This window comes from Lipotes vexillifer, unplaced genomic scaffold (genome assembly GCF_000442215.2).
Source record: "Lipotes vexillifer unplaced genomic scaffold, Lipotes_vexillifer_v1.1 scaffold868, whole genome shotgun sequence".
Taxonomy (NCBI): domain Eukaryota; kingdom Metazoa; phylum Chordata; class Mammalia; order Artiodactyla; family Lipotidae; genus Lipotes; species Lipotes vexillifer.
This window is the reverse complement of record NW_006790424.1, coordinates 605,426-627,534: the sequence shown is the minus strand read 5'-3', so window position 1 is coordinate 627,534 and position 22,109 is coordinate 605,426. Positions and strand designations below refer to the sequence as shown.

At 44.6% G+C, this 22,109-nt stretch overlaps 1 protein-coding gene across 2 annotated transcripts in view; it reads left to right on the top strand.

Moving 5' to 3' along the window:
* The first annotated feature begins 1,426 nt into the window (after positions 1–1,426).
* KDSR (3-ketodihydrosphingosine reductase) overlaps positions 1,427–22,109 on the top strand; it is a 38,644-nt gene continuing 17,961 nt past the window's right edge. Inside the window, exons 1-6 of one of the 2 annotated variants that reach the window (XM_007463696.1) lie at positions 1,427–1,599; positions 6,624–6,713; positions 8,737–8,793; positions 13,501–13,566; positions 13,758–13,853; positions 21,900–22,091. In XM_007463696.1, coding sequence (XP_007463758.1) covers positions 1,492–1,599; positions 6,624–6,713; positions 8,737–8,793; positions 13,501–13,566; positions 13,758–13,853; positions 21,900–22,091 — 609 coding nt within the window. In that variant the 5' untranslated portion in view covers positions 1,427–1,491. The remainder of the gene's footprint in view (positions 1,600–6,623; positions 6,714–8,736; positions 8,794–13,500; positions 13,567–13,757; positions 13,854–21,899; positions 22,092–22,109) is intronic. The other variant, XM_007463697.1, reaches the window with a different exon arrangement.

The following is a 22,109-nucleotide window of genomic DNA, read 5'->3' as shown; positions in this document are numbered from 1 at the left end:
AGGTATATACTCAAGAGAAATGAAAAACTTATACATGAATGTTTATGCTCACAGCAGCATTATTCATAGTAGCTAAAAAGTGGAAACAGGGCTTCCCTGGTGGCGCAGTGGCTGAGAGTCTGCCTGCCGATTCAGGGGACACGGGTTCGTGCCCTGGTCCGGGAAGATCCCACATGCTGCGGAGTGGCTGGGCCCGTGAGCCATGGCCGCTGAGCCTGCGCGTCCAGAGCCTGTGCTCCGCAACTGGAGAGGCCACAACAGTGAGAGGGCGGCGCAACGCAAAAAAAAAAAAAAAAAAAAAAAGTAGAAACAACCTAGAGGTCCACCAATTGATGAATGGATAAATGAAATGTGGTGTGTCCACAGAATGGAATATAATTTGGTCATAAAAAGCATGAAGTACTGATACATTGTACCACATGACGAACCTTGAAAACATTATGCTAAGTGCAAGAACTCAGACACAAAAGGCTACACATTCTATAATTCCATTTATATGAAATATGCAGGATAGGCAAATCTACAGAGACAGAAAGATTAGTGAGTGATTAGCTAGGGCCGGGCCAGGATGGGGAGGAACTGGGGAGTGACTGTGAACGGGTAAGGATTTGTGTGCGCCTTTGGGGGTGTAACTAAATGTTCCAAAATTGACAGTGGTGACAGTTGCACAACCCTGACTATACCAAAACCCATTACCTATGCACTTTAAACGGGCGAATTGTCTGGTGTGCAAATTAGATCTCAAAAAGCTTTTTATCTTTTTTAAACCCTGCCTTGGTAAAGGAGATGAACTCTGAGCTCAACGAAACTGAATGATCTGGGCGATTTTAAAAACTCCATGTTAAGGCTTTCCCGGTCCTCTGCAAAGCGAAAGTGGGCTGTGACCATTTTCTAAGTACGCCAAGAAAATACGAAATGGAGCCCGGGATTTCAGAGCTCGATCCCCTGCCTTCCATTCACTAACGAGGTGACGAGATCCCGGAACCTGGGCTTAGAAGGCTCCGACCCGCCTCCTCCGGCCTCGGGCGGACGACCCCCGGAGACACGGCGCGGAGCGGCCCGGCCCCCGGGAGCGCGGCTCGGGAAGGCCCGGCACCCGCTCTCCGCGGTCCTAAGCAGCACCCTCGCAACCAGCCGCGAGCGTCACCCAGGGGCGCGCCGCCCGGGCCCCGTCCGCTGCGCGCTCGAGGCAGCCCATCTCGCCGGCGGAGGGTGCGGGACCCCGCCCCGACGCTGGGAGCTTGGGGACCCCAAAGGACCGTCCGCTCAATCGGGCGGCAGCCGCGACGCTCTAGCCACTGGAAGCCCCACCCCCCGCGGTCGCGCCCTTCGCAGGCTCCGCCTCTTCCCCTCCGACCGCCGCCCCGCCCCGCTCCGCGAACCCAAACACCGGGCTCGCACTGCGCGTGGCCGCGCGTGATCGCCGGCGCAGCGGAGCCCTGTGCGCCTGTGCCTGCGCCGCCCGCCCCAGGCCCTGGCCTCGGCCGAGCGATGCTGCTGCTGGCTGCCGCCTTCCTCGTGGCGTTCGTGCTGCTGCTCTACATGGTGTCTCCGCTCATCAGCCCCAAGCCCCTCGCCCTGCCCGGGGCGCATGTGGTGGTGAGTGGCCTCCTGTTGCTGCGCCGCCGCCTCCCGGCCCGCTCGGTCGCCCCGAACCCCGGCGCGCCGGTCCGCGACTCAGGCCGGGCCGCCGACGTCCCCTTCTCCAAATGGAGGGTCATTTGCCGCCCTCCGCCCCGGCACTGTCTGTTCGGAGGGCCTCGGGGACCCGCCCTCCGCTGCCTCTGGCTCCTCCCGGGGCCGGAGAGCGGGGCGGCGCGGGCAGCGCCAGCGAGCTGGGTCCCCGCACTGCAGGGGCTCGGGAAGCTCGTTAATCCCCGGGGCATCCCTGGGATCTGGATATTTTTGTCCTCGGGTTTCCCGATAAGTCAGCTGAAGAACAGAGAGGCCGAGAAACTTTGCCAAGGACACCGCGGTCGGTGGCGACGCCGGGCGAGGCGCGCGGTCCCGGCGGGGTCGCAAGGAGGCGGGCAGCGGGGAACCGGGTCCCAGCCTCCAGGACCCGCCGAGGCAGCTGGGAACTGGAAGGTGGCCTGTGCGAGTGACAGTTGCCAAAGGAATACAGGAAATGATTCACCTGACGGGGGCGGCGGGATTGCTCTAAACCCGGTGGGCTGGCAGTCCTGGCTAGCGGTGTTGGGTCGCTTCTGTCCAGTCTACACTGCCTGTCTCTTGTGAGCTCAGCCTGGGGTCGACTGACTGCTGTCCCAGTGCAATCCTCTGCCGTCGTTTTGGAGTCAGAGGGATGAGCCGAACGACCTGGCTAGTTAGTGCTTTAGGAATGAAGGGGATGTGGATGGATTTGGTTTGTTTCTTACCAGAAGCTCATGTCTTCAAGGATCCCTTTTCTGCAGATGGGGCACCTTTCTGAAACAGAGGGAATGCCTTCTTACCTGCGCCCAGCACGTCACATTTTGCAGTGGCTTTCTGGTCCGTTTTCTTACTTGATTTTCTCACAACCCCGGGGACATTGAGGCGGGAGGTTATGAATAAGCAAAATTAGTTACTAAGCTGGCAGTGCAAATCCTCCTGGTGCCAGAGGTGACATATGGGTGTCTCCGCTAAAATCCGATCCTCTTTACTGAACTGGGATGGGATGGAATGGTCATTGCTTTTAGTGTGCTTTAAATCGGGACAGAGTTTGTGAATGGGAACATACATTTTCTTTAATTTCTCTCATAAAACTATTAGTGTTTTTCCAAATCCTGCTATTTCTGATGTGGAAGATAGAGGAGGAGGTGAGTGTAAATTCATTAGAGAGGGAGAGAAGAGCAAAATTTTACAATCATGCTAAAGCCTGAAAGTGTCACATCTGCAAGAAGACTTCTGCCTCAAAAGCGTGGCTTTAAAAGTTGGAATTTTCAGAAGTGGTGTTTGCAGAGCATAACTTGTAAAAATGTAAAGTCAAAGCAGTAATGAAAAATTTGATTCAGTGTTTATAAGGGACTTTCAGTTGATGTTGACTCTGGTCCTACCAGCCCCATCATGCTTCTGCAGGCTGTAGATAAGATAATAAACACATCTCCTGGGGTAGATCCCGAAGAACTTCTTATTTTCACCATCCCGTTTTAATATGCCACTATAAATAATGTGAGGATGACATGAATAATTCACATGATGTCACCATCTGTCTTCTTTTTTAATGTCATAAAAAGATGAAAGTGTAATTTTTTTTCTTGACATTTGTTACGACTAGACCCAGTCGTGTTAGAAAAGGGGCCAGTGTTTAGAATGTCTTGCTGATGGGGAAGCATGAGCAGGTGTAGGTCATAACTTGCTTTGTTTTTAGAGCAATTCTGATAAACTAGTGTTATCTCTCTAATTACAGTGGTAAACCTATTCAGCAAGTCTTACACAGTATATACTTATTTAAATCAGCTGTTTTTTTTTTTTGTTTAAGCTGTTTAACTGACTTGGTGAGAACTAGAAAATCAAGTCCTCCCTTTTGGAGAGATGGGTGGGAGCAGCTGTCCTTGCAGCAAAGCACCCCTTCTCTTGCCCTCAGTAAGAGGTATATGGTGCGAAAAAAGAGATAGTAACATTTAAAACAATATTTGCAATGAACAGTAAGAGGGAGTGACAAAGAAAGGAATTAAACTGTTATCTTTAGGGTCTCACATCTCAATTTACCAATGGCCAGGCAACTCAATACATATTTACCATTTTTCTCAGCCATTAGGAAAATCTCTTATGTTTTCTTATACCATTCAAGAGTAACATAGTCTAGATGGACTTATGTATATTCTTAGATACCTTTTATGAATTAGCTGGCTTGGCCTAGAAGGTCAGTTTCCCATGAACCCTGACCCAAAAGTTGAAGTCTTTTTCTTGTTTTTATGGACAAATCTTATAAGGTTAACCCAGTCCTTTGCTGTGCAGTAATTTTACGTAGCTTGCTTACCTATTACGGTCTAGAAGAAAAGCCAGCAATAATCAGAATAGGTAGCATCTACGTGGCACTTTAGAGCATATAAATTTTCTCAATAACCTCATCACTTCAGCTTCTATCAATTCATTGAATAAAAAATAGTGAAATTTTACTTACAAGTTTTTTTTGGCATTGTATTTTTTTTCAGGGAAATGGCATCGTACACCATTTTGCAAATTAATGTAGACAAGTATTTAGCAACTGCTTATGCAAAGTGCTGTGCTAGGAATGAGGGAGATAACTTGGACTTGGTGCTTGTTGTCAGGGAACTTAGAGTCTGGTAAGGGAGCTAAGGCAGGTACAGAAGTAACTGCATGAGGTAGAAAGTGACAGGCAAAGGACAGGACAGAGGGACAGAGTCCGGAAAAAATTCTTGGAGGAGGAGACATTGGAACTGGCCTCTGCGAGTTAGGTAGGATTTGGAAATGCAGCTGTGTGGGAGATGTTGAGTGGAGGGACCTCTAGGCAGCAGGAACAACATCATGAAACAGCTAAGGACATTTTTAGGGACCTTGCTAATTGCTATGGAATTGGAATATCTGGTGAAAATTAATAAGCCAAAACTACCCATGAAATATTTCAATAGCAGAGAGGTCCTCAGAGGCAACTGTTAGCTGGGGCAGCAGGTATATTTTTACAGTAACCAGTAGATAATTGGTTAATTTTCCCAAAGAAATCCCTTCATTAGTGAGAAGTTGAGGCTCAAGAGAAAGTAGGGGCATCCCATGGACATAGGTACATTGTGTAGGAGGATGTCATGATGATTTTAAAATCATGAGATCGATTGGTCAGAGATATTCTTTACAGCATGATTTATATTTAACAGTAAAATATTCGAAATAATCTAAATGTCTAACAATAGGGAAATAGTTAAATATTTTTTGATACGGCTGTTTAATGCAATATTGTAAAGCCTTTTAGTTTTTTAACCTCAGACATTACAAAATAATGTTTTTTAGAGTAGGATGCAAAAGCATGTAAGGACAGATGCCTCTCTGACACTTGCTTTCCCCCCTCACCTGACAACTCCAGGCCCCCCACTCCCCTGGCCCATGTTATAAGATGTGTATAGGGAAAAATGACTAGAAAGGTAATGTTACATTCGTATTATTAAATAAAATATATATTGAGTCCTTCCTGTATGCCAGGCACTATACTAAGCGCTAGGGATACAGTGGGGAGCCAAAATAGAGTTGGTATTTTTATGGAGTTTATGGGGTGGTAATGGAAGAGATGGTTGTGAATCAAATAATCACACAAGTAAATGCATGGCTGTTTGGTTATGGAGTGATGTAAAGCAAAGAAAAAAAAGGATGCAATGCTGCAAAGTGGGTTGCGGTGGGGTAGAGGGCAGTCCATGAAGGCTTTCCTGAGGTAGTGGGGTAGAGCTGAGATTTAATGGGTGAATCGATGCCAGTTAGATGAAAAGAGGGGAGGAGAGCATTCCTGGAAGGGAAAATAGGATGTGCAAAGGCCCTGTGGTTGGAGAGAGCATAGAACCAAAAGACGGCCAGTATGGCTGAGCTATAGATGGTGAGGGTTAGACTAGTGCAAGAAGAAAAGCTTTACTTTTCAGTATTTCCATGTGATCATTTATTACTTTATAATAAGCAGTCATTTAAAATATCATAAGTATATGCAAGTGATTATTCTTTTCATCTTCTGTAGAGCTGGTCATGCATAGGAGATGTGTAGTAAAGAAATGGTTCATTTGGGTTTGGACTCAAAGGCAGACTAGTGTTTTTTATTTTTACTTTTTAATTTATTTTATTGAAGTATAGTTGACTTACGATGTTAATTTCTGCTGTACAGCAAAATTTTTCATGTTTTTTTCCATTACAGTTTATCACAGAATATTGAATATAGTTCCCGGTGCCCTACAGTAGGGCCTTCTTGTTTATTCATTCTGTATATAATAGTTTGCACCTGCTAATCCCAAACTCCCAATCCATTCCTTCCCCACCCCCCTCCCCCTTGGCAACCACAGGTCTATTCTCTGTGTTTGTGAGTCAGTTTCTGTTTCATAGATAAGTTCACTTGTGTCATATTTTAGATTCCACATATAGCGATATCATATGATATTTGTCTTTCTCTGTCTGGCTTACTTCACTCTGTATGATAATCTCTGCATCCATCCATGTTGCTGCAAATGGCATTCTTTCTTTATTTTTTATGGCTGAGTAGTATTCCACTGTATATACATACCACATCTTTATCCATTCATGGATGTTTAGGTTGTTTCCGTGTCTTGGCTATTGTAAATAGTGCTGCTGTGAACATAGGGGTGCATGTGTCTTTTCGAATTATCAGACTAATGTACTGTTTATTACCTAGATGTACAGGGCACTTCCCCCTCTCGTCCCCACCCCCACCCCCCTGCCACAGTGAACTCAGAAAAATATCATAGGTGTGCAATTGATAGCTCAGTACTGGAAACAATGCAGGCCTGGCTGACGGTGTAATCTTTCCATGTTTGCACTTAAACTCCATTCATTAGGTCTGGGATGAAGATGCTACAATAGCTGAAGATTTAGTTCCTGTAGGTTGGGTTTTAGAGCCCATCATAGTTATTTTAAATAAACTTCCCACAGAAGGGAAATTTCAAGTGCTAAGATTTCTTAATTTCTGCTTTTAGGTTACAGGAGGCTCCAGTGGCATCGGAAAGTGCATTGCTATCGAGTGCTATAAACAAGGAGCTTTTATAACTCTGGTTGCACGAAATGAGGTAAGTCTTCTAGGTTCATTACTCTTCACCTACTAATTCATCGTTACATTAGTCACAGAGGCTATGCGACCGTCACAGTGTTCACACCTGTGGGGAAATCGCCCACGTCTGTGGCTGGAGGTGTGATTCCTGAACCACTGGTTATTTCTTGTATTTGGGACAAAGACTTCTTGGCTGAAGTCAGGTTAGTTCCACAGATATTTTTTCAGTGCCAGCAACTCTTAGGCAACATCATGGACACTGCAGATCTAGGAGCGGCCAAAACCTAGTTAAGCACACACCTGGCCACAGGAAGCGGGGGGGCCGCCACCTCCCCAGAGGTGCCGACAGCAGCCATCGTGGGGCTGGTTCCTGAGTCCTGAAGGATGACGTGTAGGTGTTTCTCTATAATTTGCTTATGACATGATCTCCATCTCTAGTGAAACCCAGACCCTGCAGGGGAATCTCACTCTTCCCCAGAGCTTTAGCAAAACATGTGTCTTTCTGTGCCGAGTCAACACAAGGTCTGTTTTTCTTTCTTTCTTTTATTATTATTATTTTTTAAGTGTCTGTTATTCTTGCCAGAGCCCAGAGCAGTGACACTGTATTCCCTTGAGCAGTCATGGCATCCCCTTGCTCTATGGGCGGGGAAAGGACCACGGCTGTCCTGCCCAGTGCTGTCATTCTGTGCTTGGCCTAATTGCTTGGGTCATAGTGGGTGCTCCAGACATCTTTGTTGGATGAAGAAATGAAGGGAGGGATGATGGAGAGAGTGGGCGCTCCAGGGTGGCATCGTTGATTGGGGATTTTAGCTTCACCTGTGAATAAGGAGGGCGGTAGTGTGGTGGCTGCCAGGTAGGGGTGCACAGCTGTGCAGGGCCCAGTGAGGATGGCAGGTCACCGGGGGCCCGGGGGAGATGCGTAAATAATGACACAGAATTAGGCTTGGGCGTCCATCATTTCTTTTAAAAATGAAGAAAGGCAGAATTAGCTACCTTTTATTTATCCCCTGACCCCTCCAACAACGCATCTGCTTTGGCATTGAAGCCACCTTCCATGACTTAAAACACGACTGTGATAAAATGGCATTTTGTGAGATTTAAACAATGCTGATATTTGACAAAAGGCAGATGAAAAACGAGGCAGGGAGGCCAGCATTTCAGGTGCTCAGAAGCTCATTCTGTGGTCCTGGCATTGCTGGAGGTGAATGAGCCTTCTGGCACTGATAAAGTCTTTATTTTCTAATGTAATTTTCTATTCTGATTTTGGCAAAGTCAGGTGGTATACATTTTTATTAATAGAATAATATAATTTTATTATAGGCACATTCTTGTTTAGAAAACCCACTTGTCTTTCAGAAGGATTCCCCCCTCTTGTTCTTCTCTGCTATCATGATGTATTTAAATTTCAGCTTTTATAGCAAATTAAGGCACTGTAAACATATCTCTGTCTTCTTGAAAATGACTAAAACAAGCAGAATTGAGACCTTGGAAGAATTACACAATTACATGGGTTAGCTTTGCTTGTCCTCAGAGTATCTTTGAAAGTATCCAGGCATAGGTTTACCTAGTCCGTCTAAAAACTGATTTTGACTATATTTGCTTTTCAGTAGAGGAGGAAAACATTGGACGATCTCGTAGGAAAGCATTCTTGACATGGAATCACATGTACCCTTAAGTTTGGGAAGCACTGCATATCAGCATGGTTGTTCTTGTTTCATATCTAAGTAACGTCAAATTAAAACATTTATTAGAATTGATAGGGTGACCCTTAGCAATTAATACTGATAATAGGGATTTTGAGGTTCATTAATTTTTATTATTATCTTTCTCTGCAGTGGATTTTAAAACTTGCTTTCACTTAGCCATAGCTTAGCATACTTTACAGCTACGTGTCCACCATAGCTCTGCAATATGGGTGCTGTCCTGTGTGTTTTTTGGCATTTAATAAATCCTTGTACAACTAATTGCTTTTTCTCTCCTTTTAAACAAACAAGTGGACAAATAGACAATCAGTAGAACTAATTGTTCTCTGTTACTTTCAGGACAAACTGTTGCAGGCAAAGAAAGAAATCGAAAAACACTCTGTTAATGATAAACAGGTAAAAATCACTGCCCTCATGACGCATTTTCTATACTAATCAACACAGGTGTGCAGAGGAAAAGAAGAGGTGCTTCAACTGTGAATAGTTCATTGAAAGCACGTAAGCTTTTCCTAACTAAAATACATATTAGGCTGTCTTTAAAAAGATGAAATTATTTGAATTGTCTAGGATTTCATGTTATTACCAAAAACAATGTATAGACTCTAACACACATACACACACAAATGATCAAATAACAGAATGCTTTCCTAGAAAATGATTTCATTTTAATTATTTATTTAAATTAACTTAAGGGGAAGGAGGTATTAAATTTTTTTTTTTTTGGTTGTGGAATTTTTTGATGAATAAAATGGTATGTATATATATACAATATGTATTTTAGTATAAAACATAATAATAGATAGCCACGCACTCATCACCAGCTTAAGAAATGGCATTTACCAGGGCCCCTGAAGGCTCCTCTGTTCCCCCCATCAGCCTCATCTTCCTGTCTCATTCCTAGAGGCAACCCCCAACTTGATTTTTGTGTTACTTCTTCCATTGCTCTTTAAAAATAATTTGACCATAAATGCATGTGACACTAAGAAGAGTATTGTTTACTTCTGCTTCTTTTTGAACTTTATGGCATCATTCTTATTTTGATAGCTTTATTGTGATATAATTCACATACCATAAAATTCACTGATTTAAAGGTGTACAATTCAGTGGTTTTTAGCTTATCCACAAAGTTGCACAGTTATCACCAGAATCAATTGTAGAATACTTTCATCATCCCATAAAGAAAGTCCATATTCATTAACAGTCACTCCTTGTTCTCTCCCAACCCCCTCCTAGCCCTAGGCAATCTCTAACCTACTTCTCTCTCTAGGTTTATATGACGTCATTCTTTGTGTACTCTCATGCAACTTTATTTCTTCACCTGATACTATTGTTCAAATTCCTCTCTGTTGCTGCATAAAGTAGTAGTTCATTCTTTTTTTTTTTTTTTTTTTTCCTGCTGTCTAGTGTTTTCTTGTATGTATAGACTACCTTCCATTCATCAGTTCTACTGTTGGGTGGATACTTAGGTTGTTTCCAGTTTTTTTGTTAGCTTGCTTTGTTTCTTGCTATTACTAAAGTTTATCCCTTTGTGCACTTGTGCAAGGATGGAATATACCTAGAAATGGAATTGCTGAGTTGAGCGTATGCATCACCAAAGTGTTTACACTCTCACCAGTAGTGGTCGTTGACTCTGTCAACACTTGGTATTGGCAGACTTTCTAATTTTTGCCTTTCTGATGAGTTTTAAATGATGTTTCACTGTAGTTTTAATTGCCTCTTTTCTTTCCACGAGAATATATTAGAGAACTTTGCATGCCAATATAAATGAGTCGGCCTCATCCTTTAAAACTGCTGTGGCATAATATTGAGTACCCCAGAGTTTATGTAATCTGTTGCCCCTTGTTGGCTATTTGTATTTTTTTTTCTTTTGCATTCTATGCTGCACATAAAAATCCTCATCCACCTCTCTTTGTGCACCTATGTGAGTTTTTCTCTAGTACCGTGGCCTCTGTCTGTATCTCCTCTGAAGCCCACAAACATTAGAAAGCTGCCAGCTCAGCAAATCTCCCCAGTTTTTTGTTTTTTTAAATATCCCTGTAACTTCTGATAGAGAATGAAACATCATCCAGAGCCACAGATCTGAAATGTCCTGGCTGAAGGCCAGTCACGCCTGCTGCTAGCACCATCTCTGCTCTGGGCTTCTTCGTCATTATCCCCACTCCTTCATCTATCAGGAGGCTTCAGGTCATGTGGAAAGTTCTTGACTTGCACATCAAGGAAGGCGAAGATCATCCGGGCTGGGCTGGGCAAGCGGGAGCCTGATCCTGCCACTGGGCCCAGAGCTGGCTTGTTACTCCTCTTAGCAAAAGCAGTGCCCTGGGGGCATTCTTTTTCCTGGGAGTTTGTAAACATTTTTTTTGAAATGTTACTGACCTGTGGTATAGGTTTTATTCACAGTAAATGATCTAATACCGTATGAAAAGGCATGTTTAAAATTAATTGTATGATTCCTACTCTTTTTTTTAAAACATGTCTTCTGTATGATGATGGGATAAAATTCAAGGACAAGCCCACTAGTCTGGAATATTCCAGGTTACATTTGCGAAGGGGCTTGTTTCCTTTTTATAGGAATTTAGACCATTAGGATGGGGTTCCTTCTTGCATTAAATACAACTTCCTGCCTGATGTTATCAGTCCTAAGGCAACTGGGCTCTTTTTATCCAACCCTTTGGCCTTACTTCTCACATCGTGGCTTCTTAGAGCTGGAAGGGATCTTGCTCGTCACTAGCCTGTGACACTGTTACTGTACAGGTGAGACCACTGCAAACGTCTTGGGTTCCACTCAGCTGGTGAATGAAGGGACAGGATTGGAACCCCGGCTTCCCCAGTGCCGTGCCTGTTCTTCCCACCACATCACACAGCCTTGGACTTGCAACTGCACCTGGGTGCATATCGTGGGTGTGTGCACCCTTCTGTACACACACGCTTTGTCTTCCTCTTGGCTTGGCGGCCAGTCTCAACAGGGAGGAAACCGTGGAAAGGCTGAGAAACTGCAAACACCCTTCTGCTTCTCTCAGTGACCTCCCTGGGAACATAGAACATTTCCTATGTCAGAGGCCTAAGCTCTGATTTGAAAACATTGTCTGAAAAGGAAAGTTAAAACAGTAGCTTGGGCTTCCCTGGTGGCGCAGTGGTTGAGAGTCCGCCTGCCGATGCAGGGGACACGGGTTCGTGCTCCGGTCCGGGAAGATCCCACGTACCGTGGAGCGGCTGGGCCCGTGACCCGTGGCCGCTGGGCCTGCGCGTCTGGAGCCTGTGCTCCGCAACGGGAGAGGCCACAACAGTAAGAGGCCCGTGTACCGCAAAAAACAAAAAAACCCAAAAAAACAAAAAACAGTAGCTCACTGTCCCCATTAGTGTTCTTAATTTCTGTTTCATAAATTTCTATCAAAGTAAGCACCGAGGGACTCCCCTGGTGGTCCAGTGGCTGAGACTCCACACTCCCAATGCAGGGGGCCCGGGTGGCATGTGGGATCTTCCCGGACCGGGGCACGAACCTGTGTCCCCTGCATCGGCAGGCGGACTCCCAACCACTGTGCCACCAGGGAAGCCCTTTACATTTGTTTTTACTGTCCTCATCTGATTATCAGTATTATACTGGCCCCATGAATGAGTTAAGGAATATGTTTTTTTGTTTTTAAAATATCTTTTAGATCTTACATAAGATGGGAATCATCTTTCCTTGAAAGCTGGTAAAACTTACTTGTACATATTCCTCTGGTTCTCTTTTCTTCCATTATGGGAAGATTGTAAACTACTTCCATTGCTTTATACTTATAAGCAAGTCTGGCTTCTGGCTAAAATTCTTTCTTTCTTCCTTCGTCCTTCCCTCCCTCCCTCCCTCCCTTCCCTCCCTCTCTCCCTCCCTTCCTTCCTTTTCAAAGACTAAATGGCTGAGCTCTTCCCACCATCCCTCTGTGCTGTGCATCCCTAAACATGGCCAGGTTTGTACTAGGTGGGCTTGGACTCAGCTTGGTGACCTCTCATCTAGAAAATCTGTAAATGGCAGTTCAGTCCAGAGTCAGGGACCTCAAGCAAACCTCAGAGTGAACCAAATGTGACTTGGTTTCCCCTCAGCTCCCACAGACCCAGATCTGCCCTTGGCCTAGTAAGATGATTCCACCAGCTTAGCCTCCCAGCCCGGCTGGACTAAGGAGGCTTCTGGGAGTAGATCCTTTTGACTTATCTCTTTATTCCACCTACTGGTACTGAATCGCAAGAGGGCAGTGATAGCTCTGATACTGCTCCAGGAGGAGTATTTTTTTAAACGTATTTATTAAGTTTGCTATTTTTTTTGACCACTTTATTGAGGTAGGATTTGTGTACAATAAACCACACCAATTTAAAGAGTTCAGTTGGATGGCTTTTGACTGATGTATCACTAAATGCTTGTGAAACCACCCCTGAAATCCAGACACAGAGCATTTCCATCACCCCTGGAGTTTGCCCTGCCCCTCTGCACCCCGTTTCTCCCTCTCTTCCTGGGTGCACGTGGCTTGTGATGTACTTCCTGTCACTATAGGTTAGTTGCGTTTTAAGAGGAGAGTTTTTACATTTCTTTTCTCTTTCTAGCTTTAGTGAGGCATACATAGACAAAAATTGTGTGTATTTAAGGTCTGCAACATGACGATTTAATATATGTTTACACTGTGTAATAATGACCGCAAACAAGTGGATTAACATGGCCAACAATACCTCACGTAGTTACCGCTTTTGTGTGTGTGGTGAAAACACTTCAGGTCTACTCTCTTAGCAGATTACAAGTCTACGGTACAGTATTAATAACAATAGTCACTACGCTGGGCATTTGATCCCCAGAACTTATCATCTTCCACCTGAAAGTCTGTACCCTCCAACCAGCATTTCTTAGAACATTCTTTTGAGTTTGCTCAAAAGAGTTTTCTTCAAGAAAGTGCATCCTCGACCCCATTTGTCTCTCCGAATTGCATTGTCAGCAGATTTCAAACTCTGCAATCTGTACCTCCAAAACTGGACTCCTTCTCTATTGGAAAAAAATTGCCTTTAATTAAAAAAAAAAAAATTCTTTTAAAGGTGGTTTCAGACCCCTGCATAGCTTTGATTATTTTTTTCTCTGTTTAACAGGTGGTGCTTTGTATATCAGTTGATGTATCTCAAGACTACAGCCAAGTAGAGAATGTCATAAAACAAGTAAGAGGTTGGGTTAATTGGAATTAATCGCTCGCCTTTCGATTGATTTGCCATTTTGGTGTGTGGCTTGGAGTTGACGTATCTTCCTTGTAGATTTAATAGTTTTATAGATTTTATTTATTGGCATTGATTGGCTACTAAGGGATTCTTTTTTTCTCTTTCTTAATGCCCACTCTGATAAATTTTTCCAGGCACAGGAGAAACTGGGCCCAGTGGACATGCTTGTAAACTGTGCAGGAATGTCACTTGCAGGAAAATTTGAAGATCTTGAAGTTAGTACTTTTGAAGTAAGTAAAAATTTGTTTTTTCCTCATTGGGGTAGCCCATGCACTAAAAGGGATTCCTGGCTAAAGGCTTTATGAATGAAATAGGTGAAATGCGTTCAGATTTAACAGAAGCTTTAGAAAACTAGAGGATGGACAAGATTTTAGTCACAGTGACCATCCAGCCTTAGAAGTTTAGACAAGTCTCTGGACCTTGGTTTCCTCAGCTGTAAAATGGGAATGAAACCTCCAACCTGACACAGATTACTGCGTTGATTCACTGAGGTCGTATCATCAAGAGAGCTCTTTGTATGCCAAGAGAGGCTGGATTTTCTTGTCAAGTATCTGTTTTTAACAATGAAAACCCAAAAAAGGTGAAGAGCAGACTCTAGAGTTTTGAAACCAAGAGACAAAGATAATGCCTCACATTCATATTTACGTTTTTAAAAAGGTCAGCCAAAGAAACGCACATCAGATTTGAAGGCTTTCTTAGGTGCAAAACGTGTTTTTCTTTTGTTGACATTGCATCAACCATCTCTTTCTTACTGGTCTCTAGAGGCTTCCTGCTAGCCATGGGTTTTGAATGATTTGCTCTGTGAAGCTAAAATGCATCCCCCTCGGGGCTTCGCTGGTGGCGCAGTGGTTGGGAGTCCGCCTGCCGATGCGGGGGACACGGGTTCGTGCCCCGGTCTGGGAGGATCCCACCTGCCGCAGAGCGGCTGGGCCCGTGAGCCGTGGCCGCTGAGCCTGCGCGTCCGGAGCCTGTGCTCCGCGACGGGAGAGGCCACGGCAGTGAGAGGCCCGCGCGCCGAAAAAAAAAAAAGGGCCGAAAATGCATCTCCCTCTTATGGAAGAGGATATACTCCAAAAGCAGCAGTTTAGACTTCTTGCTTCTGGCGGACTGGGGGAAAGCACCGTAAACTCTGTGATTAGGCGAGCTAGGCGAGTCCAGATGGAGAGGGAAGCAGAGGGATGCCGTAGCGGGGACTCCAGTGTCTTAAGGCTCCTTTATCAACTTGGCATAAAAGATAATTGTCTTGACCTGTATGCCTTTATCTCTAAGTATTGACAGGGAGATTTTGAAGATTTTCTCAACAGCTGTGTAACAGATCAGTTGTGGGAAATAGTTGTAGTCTAGGTATGAAATGATGGGGGAAAGACTTCAGAGGTGGCCAGCAAAAGAGGAGTATGTGTGCGTGCATGCATGTGTGTGCGCGTGCATGCGTGTGTGTGTGAAAGATGATATAAAGGGAGAATCAGCAGACTCACCTTGACCGGCTGTGGACGGCAAAGAGGATCGAGGTGTAAGTAGTTATGTGGCTGTAATAAATAAATGCATAGTTGTAAAGCTAAGACCTCAGGAAGCAGGGTGTGTCCAGGGACAGAAGGTGGGGGAGGGATTGTTTCCATCTGTGTGTCTGATGGAAGTGCGAAGGTAATGGAGTGAATGATTTGTGGGGATTTATAACTGAGAAGAATAGAAGGAACTAAGAGTATAAGACCGGGTGACTGTGTGGGACTTCCCTGGCGGTCCAGTAGTTAAGACTCCGCGTTTCCACTGCAGGGGGTGCGGGTTCGATCCCTGGTCAGGGAACTAAGATCCTGCGTGCCACTCGGTATGGCCAAAAAAATGACCAGGTGACTGTGTGTGGGTATCAATGACAAGGAGAAAACGTGAACAGGTGAGATGAAGGAAGAAGTAAAATACATGTATAGAATATGAAGCATGCTGAAATATTTTTAAAAAAGCACAACTCTAATCTTTTTTTAAAAACTCACTTTATTCTCAACCTTCAGTCTCCATCACACTATCTTTTTCCTTCTGTCTGTCTGTCTCTCATTCTCTCTTACCTTCGTTTAGAAAAACAATCGATTTCTTTCCCACCCACACCAGTACCCACGCACACAGACTATTTGTTGCTCTGTCCCCAGCAGCATGGGATAGTAGGAAAAAAGCTGGCCTTTGGCATCAGACTAAACCAGTTTTAAATCTTAGCACAACTGGTTTCAAGTCTAACCACTTACTAACTGTGGTCTCAGGCAAACCGTTCTTTTTCCTTCTGGCCTCAGGTTTTTCTCCATCCTCAGCCTCCATCTCTGTGAATGGGACGTACGACTCCCAGGGCTATGAGGATAAAGTAGCATAATTGGGTGCATAATGCTCAGCTCAGGGTAGCTGTGTGTAAATATTAATGTCCTTTGTCTTTTATTCGTTCAACCCACAAATATTCGAGAAAGCCTCTAGTGAATCGAGTGTCATTCTAGGGCCGGGGGATGCTGTGGTGAGCGAGAGAATAAAGCCTTGGCCCAGCTAAGGCGGGACAGACCAGGCAGGATCCAGCGGATGAGCAGTGTGATTACAGATGCGCTAAGTATTGATACTCGGAGGAAAGGAAATGGGAAAGGAAAAGAGGCTCTTTTCCACAGTGTGGAAGGTGACCAGAAGGGCAGGTGCAGAGGCACCAAGGAGATCCAGTCCGGAGAGCCAGTGGCTGCAGGGGCCCCGAGGTGGAAAGAGCGGGCAAGCTGCAGGAGCTTGACTAGGAGGCCAGGAGGCCAGAGCTTCCTGAGCCCTGGGCATGTGGGGTGGGGCCACTTTAGATTTCAGTTGAAAACCTCTGAAGGGGTTTAAGCCAGGCTAGAGAGTAGTGATATCTGCATCGCAGCTTTTAGAGGCTCTTTCTGCCTGCTGTGTCAGGAGACTTTTAGGACTGTCAGGGTGATTAAGACAGGGGTTGGTGATGTTGGGAAGTGGATGGAGGTGCCGGCGTGGGTCACCGTGGAGTGAGGGCGGTGAGAACAGAGGTCAGCATGGTGCAGGGGCTTAAGCAGCTGACAGGGGATGTTGGAATTGGCCTCACCTCCGAAAGGACTGGGCTTTAAAGAGGAAGGCTGGTTAACCCCAAACCTGTTGCTCTATTCCAGTGACAGGGCCTCATTCCAGGGATGGTTTGCTGTGGGCCCCGCCGTCTCTGGCCATTGCCCCTCTACCCCTGGCTGCCCTGAGAGGAGGCAGGAGGCCACTGTGCTGCAGAGGGCATCCCTTTCACAGGCCATCATGCGCCCCTCTGCTCTCTCCCACCTTGGTCTGGTCACTTGCCTTGTTCTGGTCAAGTCCAGGTGTGGGCTTATCACCGACACCCCCTGTTAGAACACACACTACCACGTTTGATGCATTTTCTGAAAATAAGAGTTCCTTTTTCTTTAAGATGAATTCTATCTCAATTATGTTCTTTGGTTTGTTTGGAATTTTTTTCATTTTAATTTTGCTGAAGTTCACATGCATGTAAATCGCAGGTACACAATAGTTTGTGCTGTCATGACTCATTGCCGGGGGACTTAAATTAAGCACGTCCTGTGTGGCTCCACAGGGAGAGGACTCGTGGAAATGTGCTCCTGGTTTCCTCTGGACTTTGGCCGGTGTGCCTTTTGCCCCGGCTGGTCTCGCTTTGTGTCCTTTCACTGTGATAAGCCTCAGTTGTGAGCACAGCTGTGTGCAGGGTCCCGTGAGACCTTCCAGAGAATCGCCCACACTGGAGGTGGTCTTGGGGAACACCAACACACTTCTCTTAATTTTCCTTTTCAGTGGTTTTCTCTGTGGGTTCTTGGAGCTGTATCTTGTTTTATCTACCTGTAGATATCAATGAGAGTTGTTTTTTTTTTTTATACACAATGTATTTATTTATTTATTTATTTATGGCTGTGCTGGGTCTTCATTTCTGTGCATGGGCTTTCTCTAGTTGTGGCAAGTGGGGGTCACTCTTCATTGCGGTGCGCAGGCCTCTCACTATCGCGGCCTCTGTTGTTGCGGAGCACAGGCTCCAGACGCGCAGGCTCAGTAATTGTGGCTCACGGGCCCAGTTGCTCCATGGCATGTGGGATCTTCCCAGACCAGGGCTCGAACCTGTGTCGTCTGCATTGGCAGGCAGATTCTCAACCACTGCGCCACCAGGGAAGCCCGAGAGTTGTTTTTGATTGGGATTACACTGCTGCTGTAGATCCATTTGGGGAGAACAGACATCTTAATAATGTTGAGTCTTCTAACCTTTATAACATAATATATGTCTCCATTTATTTAGCTTAAGTTTTCTTTAATCTCTCTCAGCAGTGTTTTGTAATTTTCAGCGTATGGGTCTTGCACGTTGTTTTTCAGTATTTCATGTTTTTTGATGTTAGTGTAAATGGTTTTTTTCATTTCAATTTCTGAGTGTTCATTGCTAATATAGAAAAATACAATTGATTTTTGTGTACTGATCGTGCAGTGTTGCTGAACTCAACTGTTAATTCTAGTGCTCACTGGACTTTCTACATCCAAGGTCGTGTCATCTGCAAGTGTTACTTCTTCCATTCCCATCTGGATACCCTTATTCCATGGGCTGGAACTTCCAGTACAGTGTTGAATAGAAGTTGGTGAAAGCAGACATTCTTGTCATGTTCCTGACCTTAGGGAGAAAGCACTCAGTCTTTTACTATTAAGTATGATGTTAGCTGTAGTTTGTTTTTGTTCTCTTTTTTAATTCTTTTTTTTGGCTGCACTGCACAGCTTACAGGATCTCAGTTCCCTGACCAGGGGTTGAACCCAGGGCCACAGCAGTGAAAGCCCGGAATGCTAACCACTAGGCCACCAAGGAACTCCCTGTTTTTTGTTTTTGGTAGATGCCCTTTATCAAGTTTAGTAGTTTATCCTAGTTTGCAGAGAGTTTTTATAAGGAATGAATGTTGAATTTTGTCAGATGCTTTTTCTGCATCTATTGGGATGATCATAGAGTTCTTTTTTAGTTTGTTAATACGGTGAATTACATTGACTAGTTTCCAAATGTTTCCAACCTTGCATTCCTGGGATAAACGCTGCTTGGTTGTGATTATTATTATCCTTTCTTTGTTCTTGAGGGAAATTAGTTGTACTGTTTAGTAATGTTATTTTGTGATTTTGTATAAGGGTCAGGGTGGCCTCATAGCATGAGTAGGGGAATATTCCCTCCTTTTCAATTCTCTGGAAGAATTTGTGTAGAATTGATTTATTCTTTTTTAAAGGTTTGGTAGAATTCACCAGTGAAGCCTGAGGTTTCCTTTATGGGAAGGTTTCTAACTTTAGTTTCTTTAACACATGAAGGCTACATCTATATCTTTTTATCTGTTTCTTTTGGAGTGACCTTTGGTAGCTTGTCTCTTTTAAGGAATTTGTCCATTTCGTCTACATCGTTGAATTGACAAAAGTTATTCATCATATTCCCTTATTATTATTTTAATATCGGTAGAGTTTGTAGTGATGTCATCTCTCTCATTTTTGATATTGATAATTTGTGTTCTTTCTCTTTCCTTCCAGTATGACTACAGATTTATCAATTTTGTTGATCTTCTCAACAACCAGCTTTTGGCTTTATTGATTTTTCTATTTTTTTTTCTATTTCATTTATTTCCTTTTATTTTTATTACTTTTTTTCCTGCTTACTTTTGTTTTAAGTTGCTCTTCTTTTTATAGTTTCTTTAGGCAGAAGCTGAGGTCATCCATTTAAGGCTTTTTCCCTTTTCTAACACAGATATTTAGTGCTGTGGATTTCCACCTAAGTTCTGCGTTAGCAGCATCCTACAAATTTTGATAAGTTGTATTTTCATTTTCATTCAGTTAAAAATATTGTATAATTTCCCTTTCCATTTTCACTTTGACCCTTGGATTATTTAGAAGTGTTACTTAGTTTTTAAATATTTGGGGGATTTTCCAGAAATCTTTCTCTTTTTGATTTCCAGTTGAATTCCATTGTGGTCAGCAAACATACTTTGTATGAGTTGAATCCTTTTGAATTTATTGAGACATGCTTTATAGCCCAGAATATAGTTTATCTTATAGCCATTCCCTGTGCACTTGAAAAGAATATATAGGGTCAGCCCCGCATATCCGAGGATACAGACAGCTGACTGTACCGTGCCATTTTATATGAGGGACTTGAGCATTTGCAGATTTTGGTATCGGGGCGGGGGGGGGGCCTGAAACCAATCGTCCATGGATACCGAGGGTTGGTGGTATTGTGCTGTTTTGGGTGGAGTGTTCGATCAGTGTTGATTAGGTCCAGTTGGCCGATAACATTGTTCAGGTCTTCTATCTCCTTACTGATTTGTGTCTGCTTGTTCTGTCAATTATTTTTTTTTTTTTAATTTTATTTTTTTCTTGCGTTATGCGGGCCTCTCACTGTCGTGGCCTCTCCCATTTGCGGAGCACAGGCTCCGGACGCGCAGGCTCAGTGGCCATGGCTCACGGGCCCAGCTGCTCCGCGGCATGTGGGATCTTCCCGAAATGGGGCACGAACCCGCGTCTCCTGCATCGGCAGGCGGACTCTCAAGCACTGCGCCACCAGGGAAGCCCTGTTCTGTCAATTATTGAAAGTGGGGTACTGAAATCTCTGATTATGATGGTGGGTGGGTTTGTCTATCTGACTTTTTTAAACAGACTCAGTCCACATTCCTGTCCTCCAGCCCCACGCCTGACCTCTTGCCCCCAGAGGTACTTGGTGCTGCATGAGCCTTTTGGGGCTTCTGTGGTTTAATCTTGCTTTTTAGTTTATCTTCTCCTCACCTCGCATTCAGCTTTCTGCCAGGTTAGTTCTCACTCATCATTCTTTTCAACTTCCGAAATGTCATTGCTGCTATTTTCTTTGCTCTTGCGGATTCTTGCCTTGAAAAAAATCTCTATTGAGATTTTAGTGGGGTCTCTGAAGGGAGCTAAGGTTTACACATGGGTTCAGTATGCCTTCTTTTTTTGTCAAACCAATATAATGATATTAAAAAACATTTGGGGGGAAAAAATGGGAATCCCAGAATCCTAACATAGTCACTTACAATTTTCTACATTTCTTTGGTTTTGTACCTGTGCACATGTACTTTTGTTTGATATTCAAAATAGTTGCAGTCACGGTGTAAATACTATCTGCCCTCTGCTTTTCTTTTTTTTTTTTTTTGCGGAGCGTGGGCCTCTCACTGTTGTGGCCTCTCCCGTTGCGGAGCACAGGCTCCGGACGCGCAGCCTCAGCGGCCATGGCTCACGGGCCCAGCCGCTCTGCGGCATGTGGGATCTTCCCGGACTGGGGCACGAACCCGCGTCCCCTGCATCGGCAGGCGGACTCTCAACCACTGCGCCACCAGGGAAGCCCTGCCCTTTGCTTTTTTTAAACTAAGTATTTCCCCCTGGCCTGCTGGTGTTTCTGGTCATTGTTTCTACAAGTTCCTTAATGCTGTTGAGTTAACATTTCGTGATGGACTTAAAGTTTCCCAGTGAAGTGTTTGGTTTCACATGGTGATAGATCTAGTACTTTTACAAGACTTTTAATATAGAAACATTGTAATGCAGTATCCTCAGACTTTCAGGTTGAAAATGTAAGGTTTTTAAGAGTTCCCAGGATGAAGGGAAAGTAGATCTTGGTGCCTCTGTGAGTTCTTACCCATCATAATATAAGAGCCGACATTTATTGAGTAATTGCTGCAGGTCAGGGGCTGTGCAGGCGCTTGCCTTGTGTTTCCTCTTTCAATCCTTGCTGCAGGCCTGTGAGATCACACCCACATTAACCCTGTCTTCACTGAGGAAATAAGTAGAGTGTCTGACTTTTCTGTTCATCATCAAATAGGCAGTAAATGGTAGAGCCCAGGCTTTACACCACAGTTGCTGCTGTCAACCCCGGTCCCTGTCTCTTTGTGGTCTTTCTGTCACTTAGAACTAGTAGGGCTGGAAATACTTAGAAGCTCTTTCCTCAAAACTGTTTCTTGGAAAGTGTTACCTGTAACGTGCAGTGTACTTTTTATAAGGAGAAGACTAATTTAGACCAGTCTTCAGCAAAGATGTAAGTGCTATCGTTGTGAGAATGTAAGGCTAGATTGAAATAGGCTCCCAGTGGTAGGTCCTGTGTGTCACGGTCATTTACAGGATCATTAGGCCTTCATTCGTTCAGCAGATCGGCTGAGCTTCCAGTCACTTAGGCTCCACTGACGAGCTCAGACTTGGTGAGAAGGCAGGATGCCCGTGGGATGCAGCCTTGGGGCACTGACCTTGCTTAGTTCTCGTGGCCTCTTTGTTCCCTGCAGAGATTAATGAGCGTCAACTACCTGGGCAGCGTGTACCCCAGCCGAGCGGTGATCACCACCATGAAGGAACGCCGCGTGGGCAGGATTGTCTTCGTGTCCTCCCAGGCGGGGCAGTTGGGCTTATTTGGTTTCACAGCCTACTCTTCGTCCAAGTTTGCCATCAGGGGATTGGCAGAAGCTTTGCAGATGGAGGTAAGAGCTGTCTTCAGT